The following is an 18,319-nucleotide window of genomic DNA, read 5'->3' on the forward strand; positions in this document are numbered from 1 at the left end:
CCACGCTGTACCACATCCACAATACATCCACCGGATGTAGTACTCAATTAACCTCTCTGGGATATGTGGGCTAGCGTCCCACCTGGCCAAAAGCCAGAGAAAATGCAGAGCGCCAAATTCAAATAAATTACTATAAAAATCAAACTTTCATGAAATCACACATGTAAGATACCAAATTAAAGCTACACGTGTTGTGAATCCAGCCAACATGTCAGATTTCAAAAAGGCTTTTCGGCGAAAGCAAACGATGCTATTATCTGACTCCAATATGTCCCATAAACATCACAAATGGTCCTTTTGTTCGATTAATTCCGTCGATATGTATCCAAAATGTCAATTTATTTGGCGCATTTGATCCAGAAAAACACCGGTTCCAACTTGCGCAACGTGACTACAAAATATCTCAAATGTTACCTGTAAACTTTGCCAAAACATTTCAAACTACTTTTGTAATACAACTTTAGGTAATTTTTAAAGTAAATAATCGCTAAAATTGAAGACAGTCTGTGTTCAATACAGGAAGAAAACAAACTGACGCTACCTTTCTGGTCACGCGCCTCTAACAAACAGTACACTTGAAGTGACCCTCGTTTTGAACAGGGCTACTTCTTCATTACACAAAGGAAAAACCTCAACCAATTTCTAAAGACTGGTGACATCCAGTGGAAGCGGTAGGAACTGCAAGAAGGTCCCTTAGAAATCTAGATTCCCAATGAAAATCCATTGAAAAGAGAGTTTTTTTCCTCCGGGTTTCTCCTGCTACATAAGTTATGTTATACTCACAAACATGATTCAAACAGTTTTAGAAACTTCAGAGTGTTTTCTATCCAAATCTACTAATGATATGCATATCTTATCTTCTGGGGATGAGTAGCAGGCAGTTGAATTTGGGCATGCGTTTCATCCGGACGTGAAAATACTGCCCCCTGTCACCAAGAAGTTAATGGAGTTGTATTATGGTGTCGCTGGCATCATCATACAGCATTTGTAACCTGCTTCTCTCTCTCTCGCTCAGGATGTGGACACCATCTATCACTCTCAAGACAACAGGGAGTTCAACCTGTTGGACTTCAGCCACCTGGACAGCAGGTACACCACTTGTTCTGTTCTGTAACCCTGGACAGCAGGTACACCACCTGTTCTGTAACCCGGGATAGCAGGTACACCACCTGTAATGTTCTGTAACCCTGGACAGCAGGTACACCACCTGTAATGTTCTGTAACCCTGGACAGCAGCTACACCACCTGTTCTATAACCCTAACCCTGGACAGCAGGTACACCACCTGTTCTGTAACCCTGGACAGCAGGTACACCACCTGTAAGGTTCTGTAACCCTGGACAGCAGGTACACCACCTGTAAGGTTCTGTAACCCTGGACAGCAGGTACACCACCAGTTCTGTTCTAACATCAGGTAACTGACGCAAGCAATAAAATTACATTTAAAAAACTTTTTTTTTTTTACTTATGGAACAGCGGGGACTGTGAACACACACACACACACACACACACACACACACACACACACACACACACACACACACACACACACATGATAACGTACGCACTATACATACACATGGATTTATTACTGTAGATATGTGGTAGTGGTGGAGTAGGGGCCTGAGGGCACACAGTGTGTTGTGAATGTATTGTAATGTCTTTAAAATTGTATAAACTGCCTTCATTTTGCTGGACCCCACGAAGAGCAGCTGCTGCTTTGGCAGCATAACAAATACACCACCTTTTCTGAGATGTGAATATGACATGAAAATAATGTGCAGGTGATTTGAGACTTGACTGTAGTCCTATGAAGTGACTGTCAGGTGCTCTAGTTCCAGCACGTCCTGTAGGCTGACCCTCTGACTGTCCGACTTCCCTGTCTCCCTACCAGGAGGCATTTGTGGTGCATCACTCTGGGCTGTCATTTCACATTCCCCCAATGTCTTCTGATTTCTGCCTTCTACAGCCTCCGACACCATGCTTTGTCTGCTGACTGCTGACTGCTGCACTCTTCTACTGTATTTCATTTCATTCTTCCTATGTACACCTTTCTCTTTCTGCTGCCTGTCTGGCCCTGCAGGAATAACCCAGGGGGTTCAAACTTCACCCCCACAGCGAGCTAAACCTGGTTCCTGTGTGTGTGTGTCTCTGGATTATAGCTGGCAGTCTGTCATGCTCTCGTGCCCTACAGGCCCCAAGGGGATAGATAGAGCTCATAGACATGGAGACTAGAAGAGAAGCTCACCCTTTTAATGGAATTGTTGATTCAGGGAAATCGTGCCAGTAACCAAGGGTAAGATGGTGCTGCTGGTGGGGAGCACTGGGAGAGGTTGTTGAGTGTACACACACGCATACCACACACATCATTTGGCCAGGCAGAGGGAAGTCCTCTCCATGATGGCATGTGAAATGAGAACACAGCCCTCAGCCATACACTGGACTGGGCCCTAATGTAATTGAGTGCATTCCCCTTTAAGAGCTCTATCTCTCTTAATCTGTTGCACTTTCTCTCTGTTGGTCTCTGTTTGCTGCTTCCTCTCTGCCACTTTCCCTCTCACTCTCAGCCTCTTTCCTTCCATCCCCCTGTCTCTCTGCCACTTTCCCTCTCACTCTCAGCCTCTTTCCTTCCACCCCCCTGTCTCTCGCCCTCCGTCCCCCTGTCTCTCGCCCTCCGTCCCCCTGTCTCTCGCCCTCCGTTGACCTGGCCTCCCTCAGTCAACCCATCGATCCTCCTCTCTGCCCTCTCTCCTTCCTTCGCTATCAGTTTAGCTCTATCTCGCTCTTTCCCACCACCCCAACAGGGAGAGTGTGCTGCAGAATCATACATCATTTCTCAATCTATCCCTAGGGCTCTCTCTGATGAATTGTTTTGCTGTAGGAATGTATTATTTCATTTTTTTAAATCTAAGGCTGAAATTGTGTGTGTGTGTCTATTTCAGGGACCTGGCGGTGATGGTAGCTTCCATGGCGTACAACACTTGGTTCACCAAACTCTACTGCAAAGACATGCGCATTGTAACTATCCACTCTACATTACTGATTGCATGTGATATGCAGTCTGTGTTTAGACAAGGCTACCAGGTTTTCATTCTTTCCTAGTTGGTTAGAACAGGAGCTGGGCCTGTTCATGTAACAGTCTCTCTCTGTGTCACCCCAGGGGTCAGAGGTGGTGGAGCAGGTCCTTCACACCGTCAGTAAGTCCAGCAGTCTGGAAGAACTCACTCTGGAGAACGCTGGCCTCAAATCGTGAGACTCCTCCCATCCTCCTGAAATGTCATTTCTCTCTTTTTATCTTTTATCTGTCTTATTCTTGTCTTGCCATTCTGACTTCACTCCTGACTTTAGATGTTTCTCTACCATGACTCAGACATACTCTGATGTATAATGTATCACAGCAAGCATCAAAACAATATTTAATCCATCTTCTTTCTATATTGACTATTTTAGAGATTTCCCTCAGAAAATGGCGACAGCTCTGTCTGAAAACCCTGCCTCTGTGATCCACTCACTCAACCTGGCCCACAACCCCCTGGACAACCAAGGTACAGGAGCCTCAGAGACACTCTGTTACTCATTCACTCTTTTTCAGCATCAGTAATGTGTGTGAATGCCAGTCTGGGTGCATCTTTCTCAGTGTTTGCTGTTTACTCTGCAGATTGTGTGTGTGTTGTGTGTGTGTGTGTGTGTGTGTGTGTGTGTGTCCTCCATTGTGAGTCAGGGTTGTCTGCGTGCCAAGAACTCTCATTAGTACATCAGAATGTGCATTTCTGACACCTGTCACTCCCACTCACATCACTGTGTGTCTGTGTGCCTGTAGACGCCATGTACTAGATTAGCTTTTTGTGTGCGTAGATTATGCACATATGTGTATGCGTTGATTTTGCTGACCATGTACACACTACCAATCAAAGTTTTAGAACACCTACTCATTCAAAGGTTTTGATTTTATTTTTACTATTTTCTACATTGTAGAATAATAGTGAAGACTTTAAAACTATGAAATAACACAAAAAAGGAATCATGTAGTAACTAAAAAAGTGTTATACAATATTCTTCAAAGTAGCTACCCTTTGCCTTGATGACAGCTTTGCACACTCTTGGCATTCTCTCAACCAGCTTCACCTGGAATGCTTTTCCAACAGTCTTGAAGGAGTTCCCACATATGCTGAGCACTTCTTGGCTGCTTTTCCTTCACTCTTGTATTTATTTAATTTTTTATTTCACCTTTATTTAACCAGGTAGGCCAGTTGAGAACAAGTTCTCATTTACAACTGCGACCTGGCCAAGATAAAACAAAGCGGTGCGACAAAAACAACAACACATGTGATAAACAAACGTACAGTCAATAACACAATAGAAGCATCTGTATACAGTGTGTGCAAATGAAGTAAGGAGGTAAGGCAATAAATAGGCCAATAGTGGCAAAGTAATTACAATTTAGCAATTTACACTGGAGATGTGCAGATGCGGATGTGCAAGTAGAAATACTGGTGTGCAAAAGAGCAGAAAAACAAAAACAAATATGGGGATGAGGTAGGTAGTTGGTTGGATGGGCTATTTACAGATGGGCTGTGTACAGCTGCAGCAATCGGTAAGCTGCTCTGACTGCTGACGCTTAAAGTTAGTGAGGGAGATATAAGTCTCCAACTTAAGTGATTTTTGCAATTTGTTTCAGTCATTGGCAGCAGAGAACTGGAAGGAAAGGTGGCCACAAGAGGTGTTGGCTTTGGGGATGACCAGTGAAATATACCTGCTGGAGCGCGTGCTACTGGTGGGTGTTGCTATGGTGACCAGTGAGCTGAGATAAGTTGGAGCTTTACCTAGCAAAGACTTATAGATGACCTGGAGCCAGTGGGTTTGGCGACATATATGTAGCAAAAGTCGGACTCTGAGGTCTGACTCATCCCAAATCATCTCAATTTGGTTGAGGTTGCGGGATTGTGGCGACCAGGTCATCTGATGCAGCTCTCCATCACTCTCCTTTTTGGTAAAATAGCCCTTACACAGTCTGGAGGTGTGTGGTTCATTGTCCGGTTCAAAAACAAATTACAAAAACAAGTCCCACCAGATGGGATGTCGTATTGCTGCAGAATGCTGTGGTAGCCATGCTAGTTAAGTGTGCCTTGATTTCTAAATAAATCACAGACAGTGTCACCAGCAAAGCACCCCCACACCATAACACCTCCTCCTCCATGCTTTACGTTGGGAAATACACATGCAGAGATCATCCGTTCACCCACACCACGTCTCACAATGACACGGGGGTTGGAACCAAGAATCTCCCATTTGGACTCCAGACCAAAGGACACATTTCCACCAGTCTAATCTCCATTGCTGGTGTTTCTTGGCCCTAACAAGTCTCTTCTTAATATTGGTGTCCTTTAGTAGTGGTTTCTTTGCAGCAACTCGACCATGAAGGCCTGATTCACACAGTCTCCTCTAAACAGTTGATATTGAGATGTGTATGTTACTTGAACTCTGTGAATGTAACGGCTTTCTTCCTGGGAAGGAGAGGACCAAAGCGCAGCGTGGTGAGTGTCCATCTTATTTAATAATAAATACAAACTGAACACTTCAAATACAAAATAACCAACGTGGCAAAACCGAAACAGTCCTATCTGGTGCAGAAAACACAAAGACGGGAAACAACCACCCACAAACAAACAGTGAAACCCAGGCTACCTAAGTATGATTCTCAATCAGAGACAACTAATGACACCTGCCTCTGATTGAGAACCATACTAGGCCGAATTATAGAAATCCCAAAATCATAGAAAAACAAACATAGACTGCCCACCCCAACTCACGCCCTGACCATCCTAAATAATGACAGAACAAAGGAAATAAAGGTCAGAACGTGACAGTGAAGCATTTATTTGGGCTGCAATCTGAGGTGCAGTTAACTCTAATGAACTTATCTTCTGCAGCAGAGGTAACTCTGCGTCTTCCATGTCTGTGGCGGTCCTCATGAGAGCCAGTTTCATCATTGCGCCTGATGGTTTTTGAGACTGCACTTGAAGAAACTTTCAAAGTTCTTGACATTTTCCGGTCTGACTGAACTTCATGACTTAAAGTAATGATGAACTGTCATTTCTCATTGCTTATTTATGCTGTACTTGCCATAATATGGACTTGGTCTTTTACCAAATAGGGCTATCTTCTGTATACTATCCCTACCTTGTCACAACACAACTGATTGGCTCAAACACATTAAGAAGGACAGAAATTCCACAAATTAACTTTTAAGAAGGCACACCTGTTCATTGAAATGCATTCCAGGTGACTACCTCATGAAGCTGTTTGAGGGAACGCCAAGAGTGGGCAAAGCTGTCATCAAGGCAAAGGGTCATTACTTTGAAGAATCTGTTTTTGTTTTACACTTGTTTGGTTACTACATGATTCCATATGTGTTATTTCATATTTTTGATGTCTTCACTATTATTCTACAATGTAGAAAATAGTAAAAATAAAGAAAAACCTTTGAATGAGTAGGTGTTCTAAAACTTTTGACCGGTAGTGTATGGTGTTGTCAAGGGTGTGTTTTTGTGTGGATTTTCTCTGATCTCTGTGTGTGTTTGTTTCTTTCACTCTGACAACTTACTCCCATATGTGTTTCTCTCCAGGAGTGTCAAACCTCATCCAACTGGTGTGTCGCCTCAACAAAGGCCTTCGTCTGCTCAACCTCTCCAAGACGTCCCTCTCCTCTAAGGGTGTGTTCATCCCTCTGTCCTCCCTCTGTCCCCTGGGCCACAGTGCCCCCGTGTGGTGGTCACCGCTCCACTGCTCTCGAACCTCATGACCTCATATAGGGCCTGGAGTTTTCAGAAGGAAAAAAAGACACTGGGCCCTACTCATGGGACTCTTGAGCCATTCAGGGTCCTAAGGTTTATGTTCTCTTATGTTTGTCACATTTATGATTCAAATCTAGTTATATATATATATATATACTCAGCAAAAAAATAAACCTCTCACTGTCAACTGCATTTATTTTCAGCAAACTTAACATGTGTAAATATTTGTATGAACATAACAAGATTCAACAACTGAGGCATAAACTGAACATGTTCCACAGACATGTGACTAACATAAATTGAATAATGTGTCCCTGAACAAGCCAGTATCTGATGTGGCCACCAGCTGCATTAGGTAGTGCAGTGCATCTCCTCCTCAAGGACTTCACCAAATTTGCCAATTCTTGCTGTGAAATATTACCCCACTCTTCCACCAAGGCACCTGCAAGTTCCCGGGCATTTCTGGGGGAATGGCCCTAGCCCTCACCCTCCGATCCAACAGGTCCCAGACGTGCTCAATGGGATTGAGATCCTGGCTCTTTGCTGACCATGGCAGAACACTGACATTCCTGTCTTGCAGGAAATCACGCACAGAACGAGCAGTATGGCTGGTGGCATTGTCATGCTGGAGGGTCATGTCAGGATGAGCCTGCTGGAAGCGTACCACATGAGGTAGGAGGATGTTTTCCCTGTAACGCACAGCGTTGAGATTGCCTGCAATGACAACAAGCTCAGTCCGATGATGCTGTGACACACCGCCCCAGACCATGACGGACCCTCCACCTCCAAATCGATCCCGCTCCAGAGTACAGGCCTCGGTGTAACTCTCATTCGACGATAAACGCAAATCCGACCATCACCCCTGGTGAGACAAAACTGCGACTCGTTAGTGAAGAGCACTTTTTGCCAGTCCTGTCTGGTCCAGCGACGGTGGGTTTGTGCCCATTACGTTGTTGCCAGTAATGTCTGTGAGGACCTGCCTTACAACAGGCCTACAAGCCCTTAGTCCAACCTCTCTCAGCCTATTGCGGACAGTATGAGCATTGATGGAGGGATTGTGCGTTCCTGGTGTGACTCTGGAAGTTGTTGTTGTCATCCTGTACCTGTACCGCAGGTGTGATGTCTGGATGTACTGATCCTGTGCAGGTGTTGTTACACGTGGTCTACTACTGCGAGGACGATCATCTGTCCGCCATGTCTCCCTGTAGCGCTGTCTTAGGCATCTCACAGTACGGACATTGCAATTTATTGCCGTGGCCACATCTGCAGTCCTCATGCCTCCTTGCAGCATGCCTAAGGCACGTTCACGCAGATGAGCAGGGACCATGGGCATCTTTCTTTTGGTGTTTTTCAGAGTCAGTAGAAAGGCCTCTTTAGTGTTCTAAGTTTTCATAACCATGATGTTAATTGCCTACTGTGTGAAAGAGGTTAGTGTCTTATCTACCGTTCCATAGGTGCATGTTTATTAATTGTTTATGGTTCATTGAACAAGCATGGGAAACAGTGTTTAAACCCTTTACAATGAAGATCTGTTAATCCAAATAATTTATCTATGAAAGACAGGGTCCTGAAAAAGGAACGTTTTTGCTGACTTTATATATTTACTCACCTTGATAGTGAATACTGCATTGTTGGGAAAGAGTTTGCAAGAAAACATTTCACTGTACTATTTTACACTGTGCACGTGACAAATAAACGTTGAAACTAGATAGATTTACAGGAGAAGGATTGCCTCCTGAGTACAGCACAATGCAACATGCCTGGCTGCTGTCTGCTGTCTGCTAATTTCCTCTTTAATCTAGGTGAATTAGGGATTAACATAATCTACTATATGGTGGCAGTAGTTTGGTAGAGCAGAGTTAGTTCTGCCACTGTATGTGGTTCATTACTAACAGTTTGGTAGAACACAGGGCTAAGTTACTAACAGTTTGGTAAAACACAGGGCAAGTTACTAACAGTTTGGTAGAGCACAGGGCTAAGTTACTAACAGTTTGGTAAAACACAGGGCTAAATTACTAACAGTTTGGTAAAACACAGGGCTAAATTACTAACAGTTTGGTAGAGCACAGGGCAAATTACTAACAGTTTGGTAGAGTACAGGGAAAATTACTAACAGTTTGGTAGATGCACAGGGCAAATTACTAACAGTTTGGTAGAACACAGGGCTAAATTACTAACAGTTTGGTAGAGCACAGGGCAAATTACTAACAGTTTGGTAGAACACAGGACTAAGTTACTAACAGTTTGGTAAAACACAGGGCTAAATTACTAACAGTTTGGTAGAGCACAGGGCAAGTTACTAACAGTTTGGTAGAGCACAGGGCAAATGACTAACAGTTTGGTAGAGCACAGGGCAAATTACTAACAGTTTGGTAGAGCACAGGGCAAATTACTAACAGTTTGGTAGAGCACAGGGCAAATTACTAACAGTTTGGTAGAGCACAGGGCAAATTACTAACAGTTTGGTAGAGCACAAGGCAAATTACTAACAGTTTGGTAGAGCACAGGGCAAATTACTAACAGTTTGGTAGAGCACAGGGCAAGTTACTAACAGTTTGGTAAAACACAGGGCTAAATTACTAACAGTTTGGTAGAGCACAGGGCAAGTTACTAACAGTTTGGTAGAGCACAGGGCAAGTTACTAACAGTTTGGTAGAGCACAGGGCAAGTTACTAACAGTTTGGTAGAGCACAGGGCAAGTTACTAACAGTTTGTTAGAACACAGCGCTAAGTTACTAACAGTTTGGTATAACACAGGGCTAAGTTACTAACAGTTTGGTAGAGCACAGGGCAAGTTACTAACAGTTTGGTAGAGCACAGGATAAGTTACTAACAGTTTGGTAGAACACAGGGCTAAGTTACTAACAGTTTGGTAGAACACAGGGCTAAGTTACTAACAGTTTGGTAGAACACAGGGCTAAGTTACTAACAGTTTGGTAAAACACAGGGCAAGTTACTAACAGTTTGGTAGAGCACAGGGCAAGTTACTAACACTCTTTGCTTCATTGCTCTAACTGTAGACTTTCGTTCCAGGCTTCAAAGCCAACATGAAAGTACAAAGTGTTGCCCTGCATGTCTGCCCTCATTTTGGACAAATTAGGATGCATTGAGTTCACTTGCTTACTAAACCTGCTCTTACTATTTTGTTTCTCTAATGAATAAACTGTATTTTCTGCAATGAAGAGATTTAAAAATAGATGTTCATTTGCTGCTCTAATGTAATGGGCTGATTATATACACATATTTGTGTTTTTGTTTCAGATGAGGGTTTTATGTGATTAGTGGATGGCTCTGATAGTTGTCTGGTTAATAGTGCTGATTTGGTTTCAGATGAGGGTTTTATGTGATTAGTGGATGGCTCTGATAGTTGTCTGGTTAATAGTGCTGATTTGGTTTCAGATAGTGGGTTTTATGTGATTAGTGGTTGGCTCTGGTTAATAGTGCTAATCTGTGACTCTTTCCCTCCCCTGCTGCAGTTTCTGTATTTTCTCTATGTCAACAGACTATTTCTTAATGAATTAATTTGTCTCTCTCAGGTGTGGTGTCTCTCTCCCAGGCCCTCTGCTCCAGTGATGACTACACCAACTCTCTGCTTCACCTGGACCTGAGTAAGAACCCTGGGATTTTGTCTGGGGAGGATGCTACGGTGAGACCACACATAAACTCCACATGTACAGTACACACATGCAACATACACAAACACACTGACTGTCTCTCTGTTTATCACTCTCCAGAACATGTACCTGTTCCTAGCCCAGACGAATTGCCTGGTTCATTTGGACCTCTCTGGGACCGACTGCGCTGTGGACTCGGTTAGTAGTGTCTCCACTCTGAGTGCTTCATGCTTTGATCATACAGTTAAGGTGCTTAACATACACTGTCTGATCTATGATCAGGATAGTCCAACTAACACGCATAATGAAGTGGACTTTGTAGTAATTGAAGTGGAGGTGTGGATGCGCTAATTGGGCTATATAACAATTCTGTAGTTCTACAAACGTATGAGCATGACATTTCATCTGTATAACTTTGAGAGGAACATTCTGCCCTAAAAAACAGGAATAATTTACCTCTAATGTTGAGCATGAATTTTGTATAGAATATGAATGTATTCTGAGACAGAAAGCGTCTGTTCTGTCATTACTTGTTCCCAACTCACTCCTCTTCCTCTGGTGTCTTTTTGGGATGAAAGGAGAACACTCTCTTTATGGATGAGTTATCGTGACGATGTTATTGGTTTCATATCTTGTTTTCTCCAATGTAATCTCCCCTGTCGAGTGTCTGGTGGACTTTTTGAAATTGTCATTTTCTTTTATTGTTAATAGATTTTTCAGAACATTTGCATTTTTGCTAACAGATTGTAATCTTGACTTTTAGGAAAATGACCATGAAACTGCAAAGCTTATTTTCATGACTGATATTTGTATGTATTTGTTGTTGTGTAAACATAATTATTACTAATGTATTGGTTTCTCTCCATAACAGTTATTTGGAGCTCTGCTGAGGGGATGTTGTGCTGATCTCTCTTACCTGAATCTCTCCAAGAACTGCTTCTCTCACAGGTGAGGTGTCTGTCTATCCCCTTGAATGGACCTTAATCCAATTCTATTCACTTATCTTTATTTATCCCTGAGGGGCAACCACCAGTAAGCCTACATGACAGCTTACCATCCCTAAGGAAAGTGTCCATGTAGACATTCCAGCACAAGACAATCTATCACAGATGGGCATTTACCCCTGTACCTACCACCTAGACCGAATTAGATGTGTACAACTGTACAAGTTGCCTCCTCATCTATCTATTCTGTCTCTGAGCCAGTGTTTAACTAGTTTGGATCAGAATAATCTGGAGCAGCAGATCCATCTCTCACCTGGCCTCCCTCAGGACTGGCAGAGCCGCAACCCCATCGCTGCTCTGCAGATTACTCCATTATGGAAAAGTTTCTGAAAAATGAGACTAATTTTAGAAGGGAGTTATTGTTCAAATCCCCAGGCTCTCGCGCCACTATTTTCTCACTCACCCACTCACCTCTCTCGCTCCAGCTCTTTTCTCTCTACTATTTCTCTCTCTCTCTCTCTTTCTACTCTTAATATACATCTCTTTCTCCATGCCTCTCATGTCACTCTCTCTCTCTGTCTCTCTCTCTCGCTGTCTCTCTCTCTCTCTTTCTACTCTTAATATACATATCTTTCTCCATGCCTCATGTCTCTCTCTCTCTCTCTCTCTCTCTCTCTCTCTCTCTCTCTCTCTCTGTCTCTCTCTCTCTGTCTCTCTCTCTCTCTCTCTCTCTCTCTCTCTCTCTCTCTCTCTCTGTCTCTCTCTCTTTCTCTTTCTCTCTCTCTCTCTGTCTCTGTCTCTCTGTCTCTCTCTCTCTGTCTCTCTCTCTGTCTCTCTCTCTCTCTCTCTCTCTCTCTCTCTGTCTCTCTCTCTCTGTCTCTCTCTCTGTCTCTCTCTCTGTCTCTCTCTCTGTCTCTCTCTCTCTTCTCTCTCTCTCTCTCTCTCTCTGTCTCTCTCTGTCTCTCTCTCTGTCTCTCTCTGTCTCTCTCTCTCTCTCTCTCTGTCTCTCTCTCTGTCTCTCTCTCTGTCTCTCTCTCTGTCTCTCTCTCTCTCTCGCTCTCTCTTTCTCTCTCTCTCTCTCTTTCTCTCTCTCTCTCTGTCTCTCTCTCTGTCTCTCTCTCTGTCTCTCTCTCTGTCTCTGTCTCTCTCTCTCTCTCTCTCTCTCTCTCTCTCTCTCTCTCTCTCTCTCTCTCTCTGTGTGTGTAACAGTGTGCAGTGTTTACCCTGGCCCTTCTGTGCTGTGTGTATCTGTTGCTCATCTCTATGTGACTAAAGCCAGCCTAAGTCTCTTGCCTGCAGCCCCGTCTGACAGGATTTATGCTGATGAGCCCATAGGTCGGATAGCACATGTTGGGAACACAGACCTGTTATCATAATGTCCTGCTCTGGCATGAGCCCCCATAAACCCCTTGTCCGCTATCTCTTTCTATATCTTTCTGCCTCTCTCCACTTCAATAAAACAAATAACTTTAATTATTTGAATGGTCAGGCTAAAATGGGTGTTAGTTATGCGTTCTACAATTTAGGAACATACCATCCCCTGTATTACAATTAAATGCCTGGATGCTTCTGTTACCTGCTATGGCTCAGATGACTTTTTTCAACATGCTTAGAAATAGTTTATTCTTCTTCTGGGCCGCTGAAGTGTGTGTCTGGGTCCACAAGGAAAAGATTTCACGCCTAGTTGTGTTAGCAGATGGTTTGATACAAAACTATTTTTGTAAGTTAAACTGTTTCGTGTTGTTCACATTCTCTGATATCATAAACTCGTCCCTTTTTCAGGACCCTGTCTTTCAAAGATAATTTGTAAAAATCCAAATAACTTCACAGATCTTCATTGTAAAGGGTTTAAACACGGTTTCCCATGCTTGTTCAATGAACCATAAATAATTAATGAACATGCACCTGTGGAACGGTCGTTAAGACACTGACCGCTTACACACAGTAGGCAATTAAAGTCATGGTTATGAAAACTTAGAACACAAAAGAGGCCTTTCTACTGACTCTGAAAACACCAAAAGAAAGATGCCCAGGGTCCCTGCTCATCTGCGTGAACGTGCCTTAGGCATGCTGCAAGGAGGCCTGAGGACTGCAGATGTGGCCACGGCAATAAATTGCAATGTCCGTACTGTGAGACGCCTAAGACAGCGCTACAGGGAGACAGAACGGACAGCTGATCGTCCTCGCAGTGGCAGACCACGCGTAACAACACCTGTACAGGATCGGTACATCCGAACATCACACCTGCGGGATAGGTACAGGATGGCAACAACAACTTCCCGAGTCACACCAGGAACGCACAATCCCTCCATCAGTGCTCATACTGTCCGCAATAGGCTGAGAGAGGTTGGACTGAGGGCTTGTAGGCCTGTTTTAAGGCAGGTCCTCACCAGACATCACTGGCAACAACGTCGCCTATGGGCACAAACCCACCATCGATGGACCAGACAGGACTGGCACAAAGTGCTCTTCACTAACGAGTCGCGGTTTTGTCTCACCTGGGGTGATGGTCGGATTCATGTTTATCGTCGAAGGAATGAGCGTTACACTGAGGCCTGTACTCTGGAGCAGGATTGATTTGGAGGTGGGGGGTCCGTCATGGTCTGCGGCATTGTGTCACAGCATCATCGGACTGAGCTTCTTGTCATTGCAGGCTATCTCAACGCTGTGCGTTACAGGGAAGACATCCTCCTGCCTCATGTGGTACCCTTCCTGCAGGCTCATCCTGACATGACCCTCCAGCATCACAATGCCACCAGCATTACTGCTCGTTCTGTGCGTGATTTCCTGTAAGACAGGAATGTCAGTGTTCTGTCATGGCCAGCAAAGAGCCCGGATCTCAATCACATTGAGCACGTCTGGGACCTGTTGGATCAGAGGGTGAGGGCTAGGGCCATTCCCCCAGAAATGTCTGGGAACTTGCAGGTGCCTTGGTGGAAGAGTAGGGTAACATCTCACAGCAAGAACTGGCAAATCTGGTGCAGTCCATGAGGAGGATATGCACTGCAGTACTTAATGCAGCTGGTGGCCACACCAGATACTGACTGTTACTTTTGATTTTTACCCCCCCCCCACCCTTGTTCAGGCAAACATTATTATATTTCTGTTAGTCACACGTCTGTGGAACTTGTTCAGTTTATGTCTCAGTTGTTTAATCTTATGTTCATACAAATATTTACACATGTTAAGTTTGCTGAAAATAAATACAGTTGACAGTGAGAGGACGTTTCCTTTTTTGCTGACTTTAGTAGTTATTTGAATGCCTGCCATTTACTGCAGTTGACTGTGCAATTATGGTGACCTAGCCTTAATGTCTATTCTTCTCACTTCTTTCTCTCTCTCCCCCTCTCTACCTCTCTCCCTGTCTCTTTATCTTTCAGGAAAGTGAGGGAGACTCTTCCTGTCTTCAGGCAGTTCTTCAGCTCAGCCTTCAGTCTCACACACGTCAACCTGTCTTCTATGAAGCTTCCTCTGGACACCCTGAGGTGAGATAGGGACTCCGCTCTGGCCAATTGCCAAAATGACTCACTCAAGACCAGCTAACTTAGTTTATAATTTATTTACCTACCCTACATGAATTCCTTATCATGTTTGTTGGTAAATCTAAACTTCCTGAAGGTGTGTTTTTTCTTTACCACACTCTTGCATTTTTCACTTTAAGCACTTACTGGTCCTTGGCAAAGTAGGTTTAGTAATCTCTAAGCTCCTTTTCTCCAAAATCCTTTAAGACGGCTGCAGAACCACTCAGTGTGTGAATAGAAAAGCCACGTGGTTTCATTTGAGGAAAATGCATGAAAAATTAGTCACAGCAATTAAGGGGAAAAAATGAAATGAGTTTGCTATGCATTCACGTTTCTTGACCGCTTCTCTCTCCCTTCTTCCATTTTTCAGAGCTCTCTTCCTGGGCCTGTCTTCCAATCCTCACATCACTGATTTACACTTGGACATCAGCGGCTGTGAGGTGAAGTGCCCGTCTGCTACAGTCTGAATTACCTTGCCTTCCTGTCTCTCCATTTGATTTAGTCTTCTCTCTGTCCCCTTTCCTCACTCAGCTGAGGTCTGCAGGTGCCGGGGTGCTCCAGGAGCTGTTTCCTAGAGTGGCCTGCATCGGAACTTTGGACATATCAGACAATGGTGAGAGAGTGACCCTTACGCATGCAACAGTCTTATGGGCCTTTTCAGGGATAACATATGGCAGTTAAAATGGATTATTCTGTGTTTCTGTCTTTGATCTCAGGGTTGGATGGCGACCTGCTGGGTGTCATCCCAGCCTTCTCCAGACACCCCTCCCTCAAACACCTGCTGCTGGGCAAGAACTTCAACATCAAGGGCAGGTAGGGACAGTAATCCATTCGCCACAGGCACTCAGAAACACGCCCTGGGAAGATGGATGTTTTGTCTTACACTGCCAATTCTTTGTCTGCAGGGTACTACATGAAATTCTGCAGAAACTAGTTCAGCTAGTACAAGATGAAGAGTGTGTGAGTTGTATAATGCATTTGAACACACACTGAGACACACAAACTCTCCTACGCACTCATACACGTACGATACAGGTATATTTATGTACTCACATGTTTAACCTTCTCACCCACACACTGCCATACCCTAGTATGATGATGAACTGACACCATTATTTACTGCTGTTGATACTGATAACTCACAAAAATAACATGAACGTACAGCACTCAGACAGACACACACACGCACACACATATGCACACACACTAGTGATGCGCCAGTCAGCTGTTTGTTTATCCGCCTGCAATTGCCAATAACCCATCCGCTACCACCCGTATGTGATAAAGTGAGAAACTAAGGCCTGCATCCGACCTTAGCCCGCAAATATAACACATACGCTGTACAGTCAGAGATGGAGGAGTGATTTTCTTTTTTTTATAGATCAAATACAATGTTATTGGTCGCATACACATATTTATCAGATGTTATCGCAGGTGCAGTGAAATACTTGTTTCTAGCTCCAACAGTGCAGTAATACCTACTGTAAGAATACAAAACAATACACACAAATGCCCAAAATAAAAATGAAGGAATTAAGAAATATCAGGATGAGCAATGTCAGAGTCTCGAATTGAAATACACCGAACAAAAATATAAACGCAACATGCAACAATTTCAAATATTTTACTGAGTTACAGTTCATAGAAGGAAATCAGTCAATTGAAATAAATTCATTAGGCCCTAATCTATGGATGTCACATGACTGGCAATACAGATATGCTTCTGTTGGTCACAAATACATTTAAAGAGGTAGGACCAACATGGGACCAACACTTTACATGTTAAATTCATATTTTTGATCAGAAATACAGTGTAGACATTGTTAATGTTGTAAATGACTATTGTTAATGGAATATCTATTGTTTTTAATGGAATATCTACATAGGCGTAGAGGCCCATTATCAGCAACCATCACTCCTGTGTTCCAATGGCACGTTGTGTTAGCTAATCCAAGTTTATCATTTTAAAAGGCTAATTGATCATTAGAAAACCCTTTTGCAATTATGTTAGCACAGCTGAAAAGTATTGTGCTGATTAAAGTGGCAGCATGCTGTGGGGATGTTTTTAAGCAGCAGGGATTGGAAGACTAGTCAGGATCGAGGGAAAGATGCAAAGTGCAGAGAGATCCTTGATGAAAACCTGTTCCAGAGTGCTCAGGACCTCAGACTGGGGCCAAGGTTCACCTTCCAACAGGGCAACGATCTTAAGCCTTTTACTGAGGAGTGGCTTCCATCTGGCCACTCTACCATAAAGGCCAGATTGGTGGAGTGCTGCAGAGATGGTTGTCCTTCTGGAAGGTTCTCTCATCTCCACGGAGGAACTCTGGAGCTCTGTCAGGGTGACCATCAGATTTTTGGTCACCTAACTGACCAAGGCCCTTGTCCCACAATTGCTCAGTTTGGCCGAGTGGCCAGCTCTAGGAAGAGTCTTGGTGATTCCAAACTTCTTCCATTTAAGAATGATGGAGGCCACTGTGTTCTTGGGGACCTTCAATTTTGCATAAATGTTTTGGTACCCTTCCCCAGATCTGTGCCATCTCCTGTCTCGGAGCTCTACAGAGAATTCCTTTGACCTCATCGCTTGTTTTTTTCTCTGACATGCACTGTCAACTGTGGGATCTTATATAGACAGGTAGTGTGCCTTTCCCGAATCAATTGAATTTACCACAGCTGGACTCCAATCAAGTTGTATAAACATCTGCAGGATGATCAATGGAAACAGGATGCACCTGAGCTCAATAGGGTCTGAATTTTTATTTAAATACGTTTTTTTTTTTTTTTCTATTTGCAGAAATGTCTAAAAACCTGTTTCGCTTTGTCATTATGGGGTATTGTGTGTAGATTGATGAGGAAATCAATTTAATCAATTTTAGAATAAGGCTGTAACGTAACAAAAAAGTCAAGGGGTCTAATACTTTCTGAATGCACTGTATTGCACAATAACTATATATTCATGGATTTTTTATGTATTGTTTTCTCTTTATTCAACCCGCCACCGCCCTTCATACACACTATTTCATGACCACCCTGCAGATATAACCATGGGGACTGCAGGTTTTGAGTCAACTCACACACACACACACACACACACATCATTCACAACTTCACTTTGAGAGCCTAGGCCCTTAACCCCTTTTGCCCCATCTCTTTCTTGCTCTCCCTCTCCTTTTCTCTATCCCTCTATCTATCCTTCTGTCCTCAGGCCCTGCAGTCTCTTTCTCTGGCTGACTCGCGCCTGCGCTCTCGGGGCACGGTGATGGTGAATGCTCTGGGAAGCAATGCTTGCCTACGCAAGGTGGATCTGAGTGGGAACAGCCTGGAGGATGCGGGGGCTAAGATGCTCAGCAAAGCCCTGCAAATCAACACTACACTCAGGTAAGAGAGAATGAGGGAGGAGATGGGAGAAGCAGATTTGGGGGCGGGGGGCTCATACAGTTGCTATGCTGT

General features: G+C 43.8%; 1 protein-coding gene across 3 annotated transcripts in view; it reads left to right on the forward strand.

The window, feature by feature from the left end:
* Window positions 1–18,319, forward strand: part of LOC139387305 (capping protein, Arp2/3 and myosin-I linker protein 3-like) — a 51,522-nt gene that overhangs the window by 22,094 nt on the left and 11,109 nt on the right. For all 3 annotated transcript variants that reach the window (XM_071133422.1, XM_071133423.1, XM_071133424.1), the window contains 14 exons: window positions 1,016–1,089; window positions 2,942–3,017; window positions 3,160–3,248; window positions 3,450–3,544; window positions 6,626–6,712; window positions 10,330–10,439; window positions 10,528–10,605; window positions 11,279–11,355; window positions 14,732–14,836; window positions 15,243–15,312; window positions 15,404–15,485; window positions 15,589–15,685; window positions 15,778–15,832; window positions 18,075–18,247. In XM_071133422.1, coding sequence (XP_070989523.1) covers window positions 1,016–1,089; window positions 2,942–3,017; window positions 3,160–3,248; window positions 3,450–3,544; window positions 6,626–6,712; window positions 10,330–10,439; window positions 10,528–10,605; window positions 11,279–11,355; window positions 14,732–14,836; window positions 15,243–15,312; window positions 15,404–15,485; window positions 15,589–15,685; window positions 15,778–15,832; window positions 18,075–18,247 — 1,268 coding nt within the window. The remainder of the gene's footprint in view (window positions 1–1,015; window positions 1,090–2,941; window positions 3,018–3,159; window positions 3,249–3,449; window positions 3,545–6,625; window positions 6,713–10,329; window positions 10,440–10,527; window positions 10,606–11,278; window positions 11,356–14,731; window positions 14,837–15,242; window positions 15,313–15,403; window positions 15,486–15,588; window positions 15,686–15,777; window positions 15,833–18,074; window positions 18,248–18,319) is intronic.

This window comes from Oncorhynchus clarkii, chromosome 28, assembly GCF_045791955.1.
Source record: "Oncorhynchus clarkii lewisi isolate Uvic-CL-2024 chromosome 28, UVic_Ocla_1.0, whole genome shotgun sequence".
NCBI classification, from domain to species: Eukaryota; Metazoa; Chordata; class Actinopteri; order Salmoniformes; family Salmonidae; genus Oncorhynchus; species Oncorhynchus clarkii.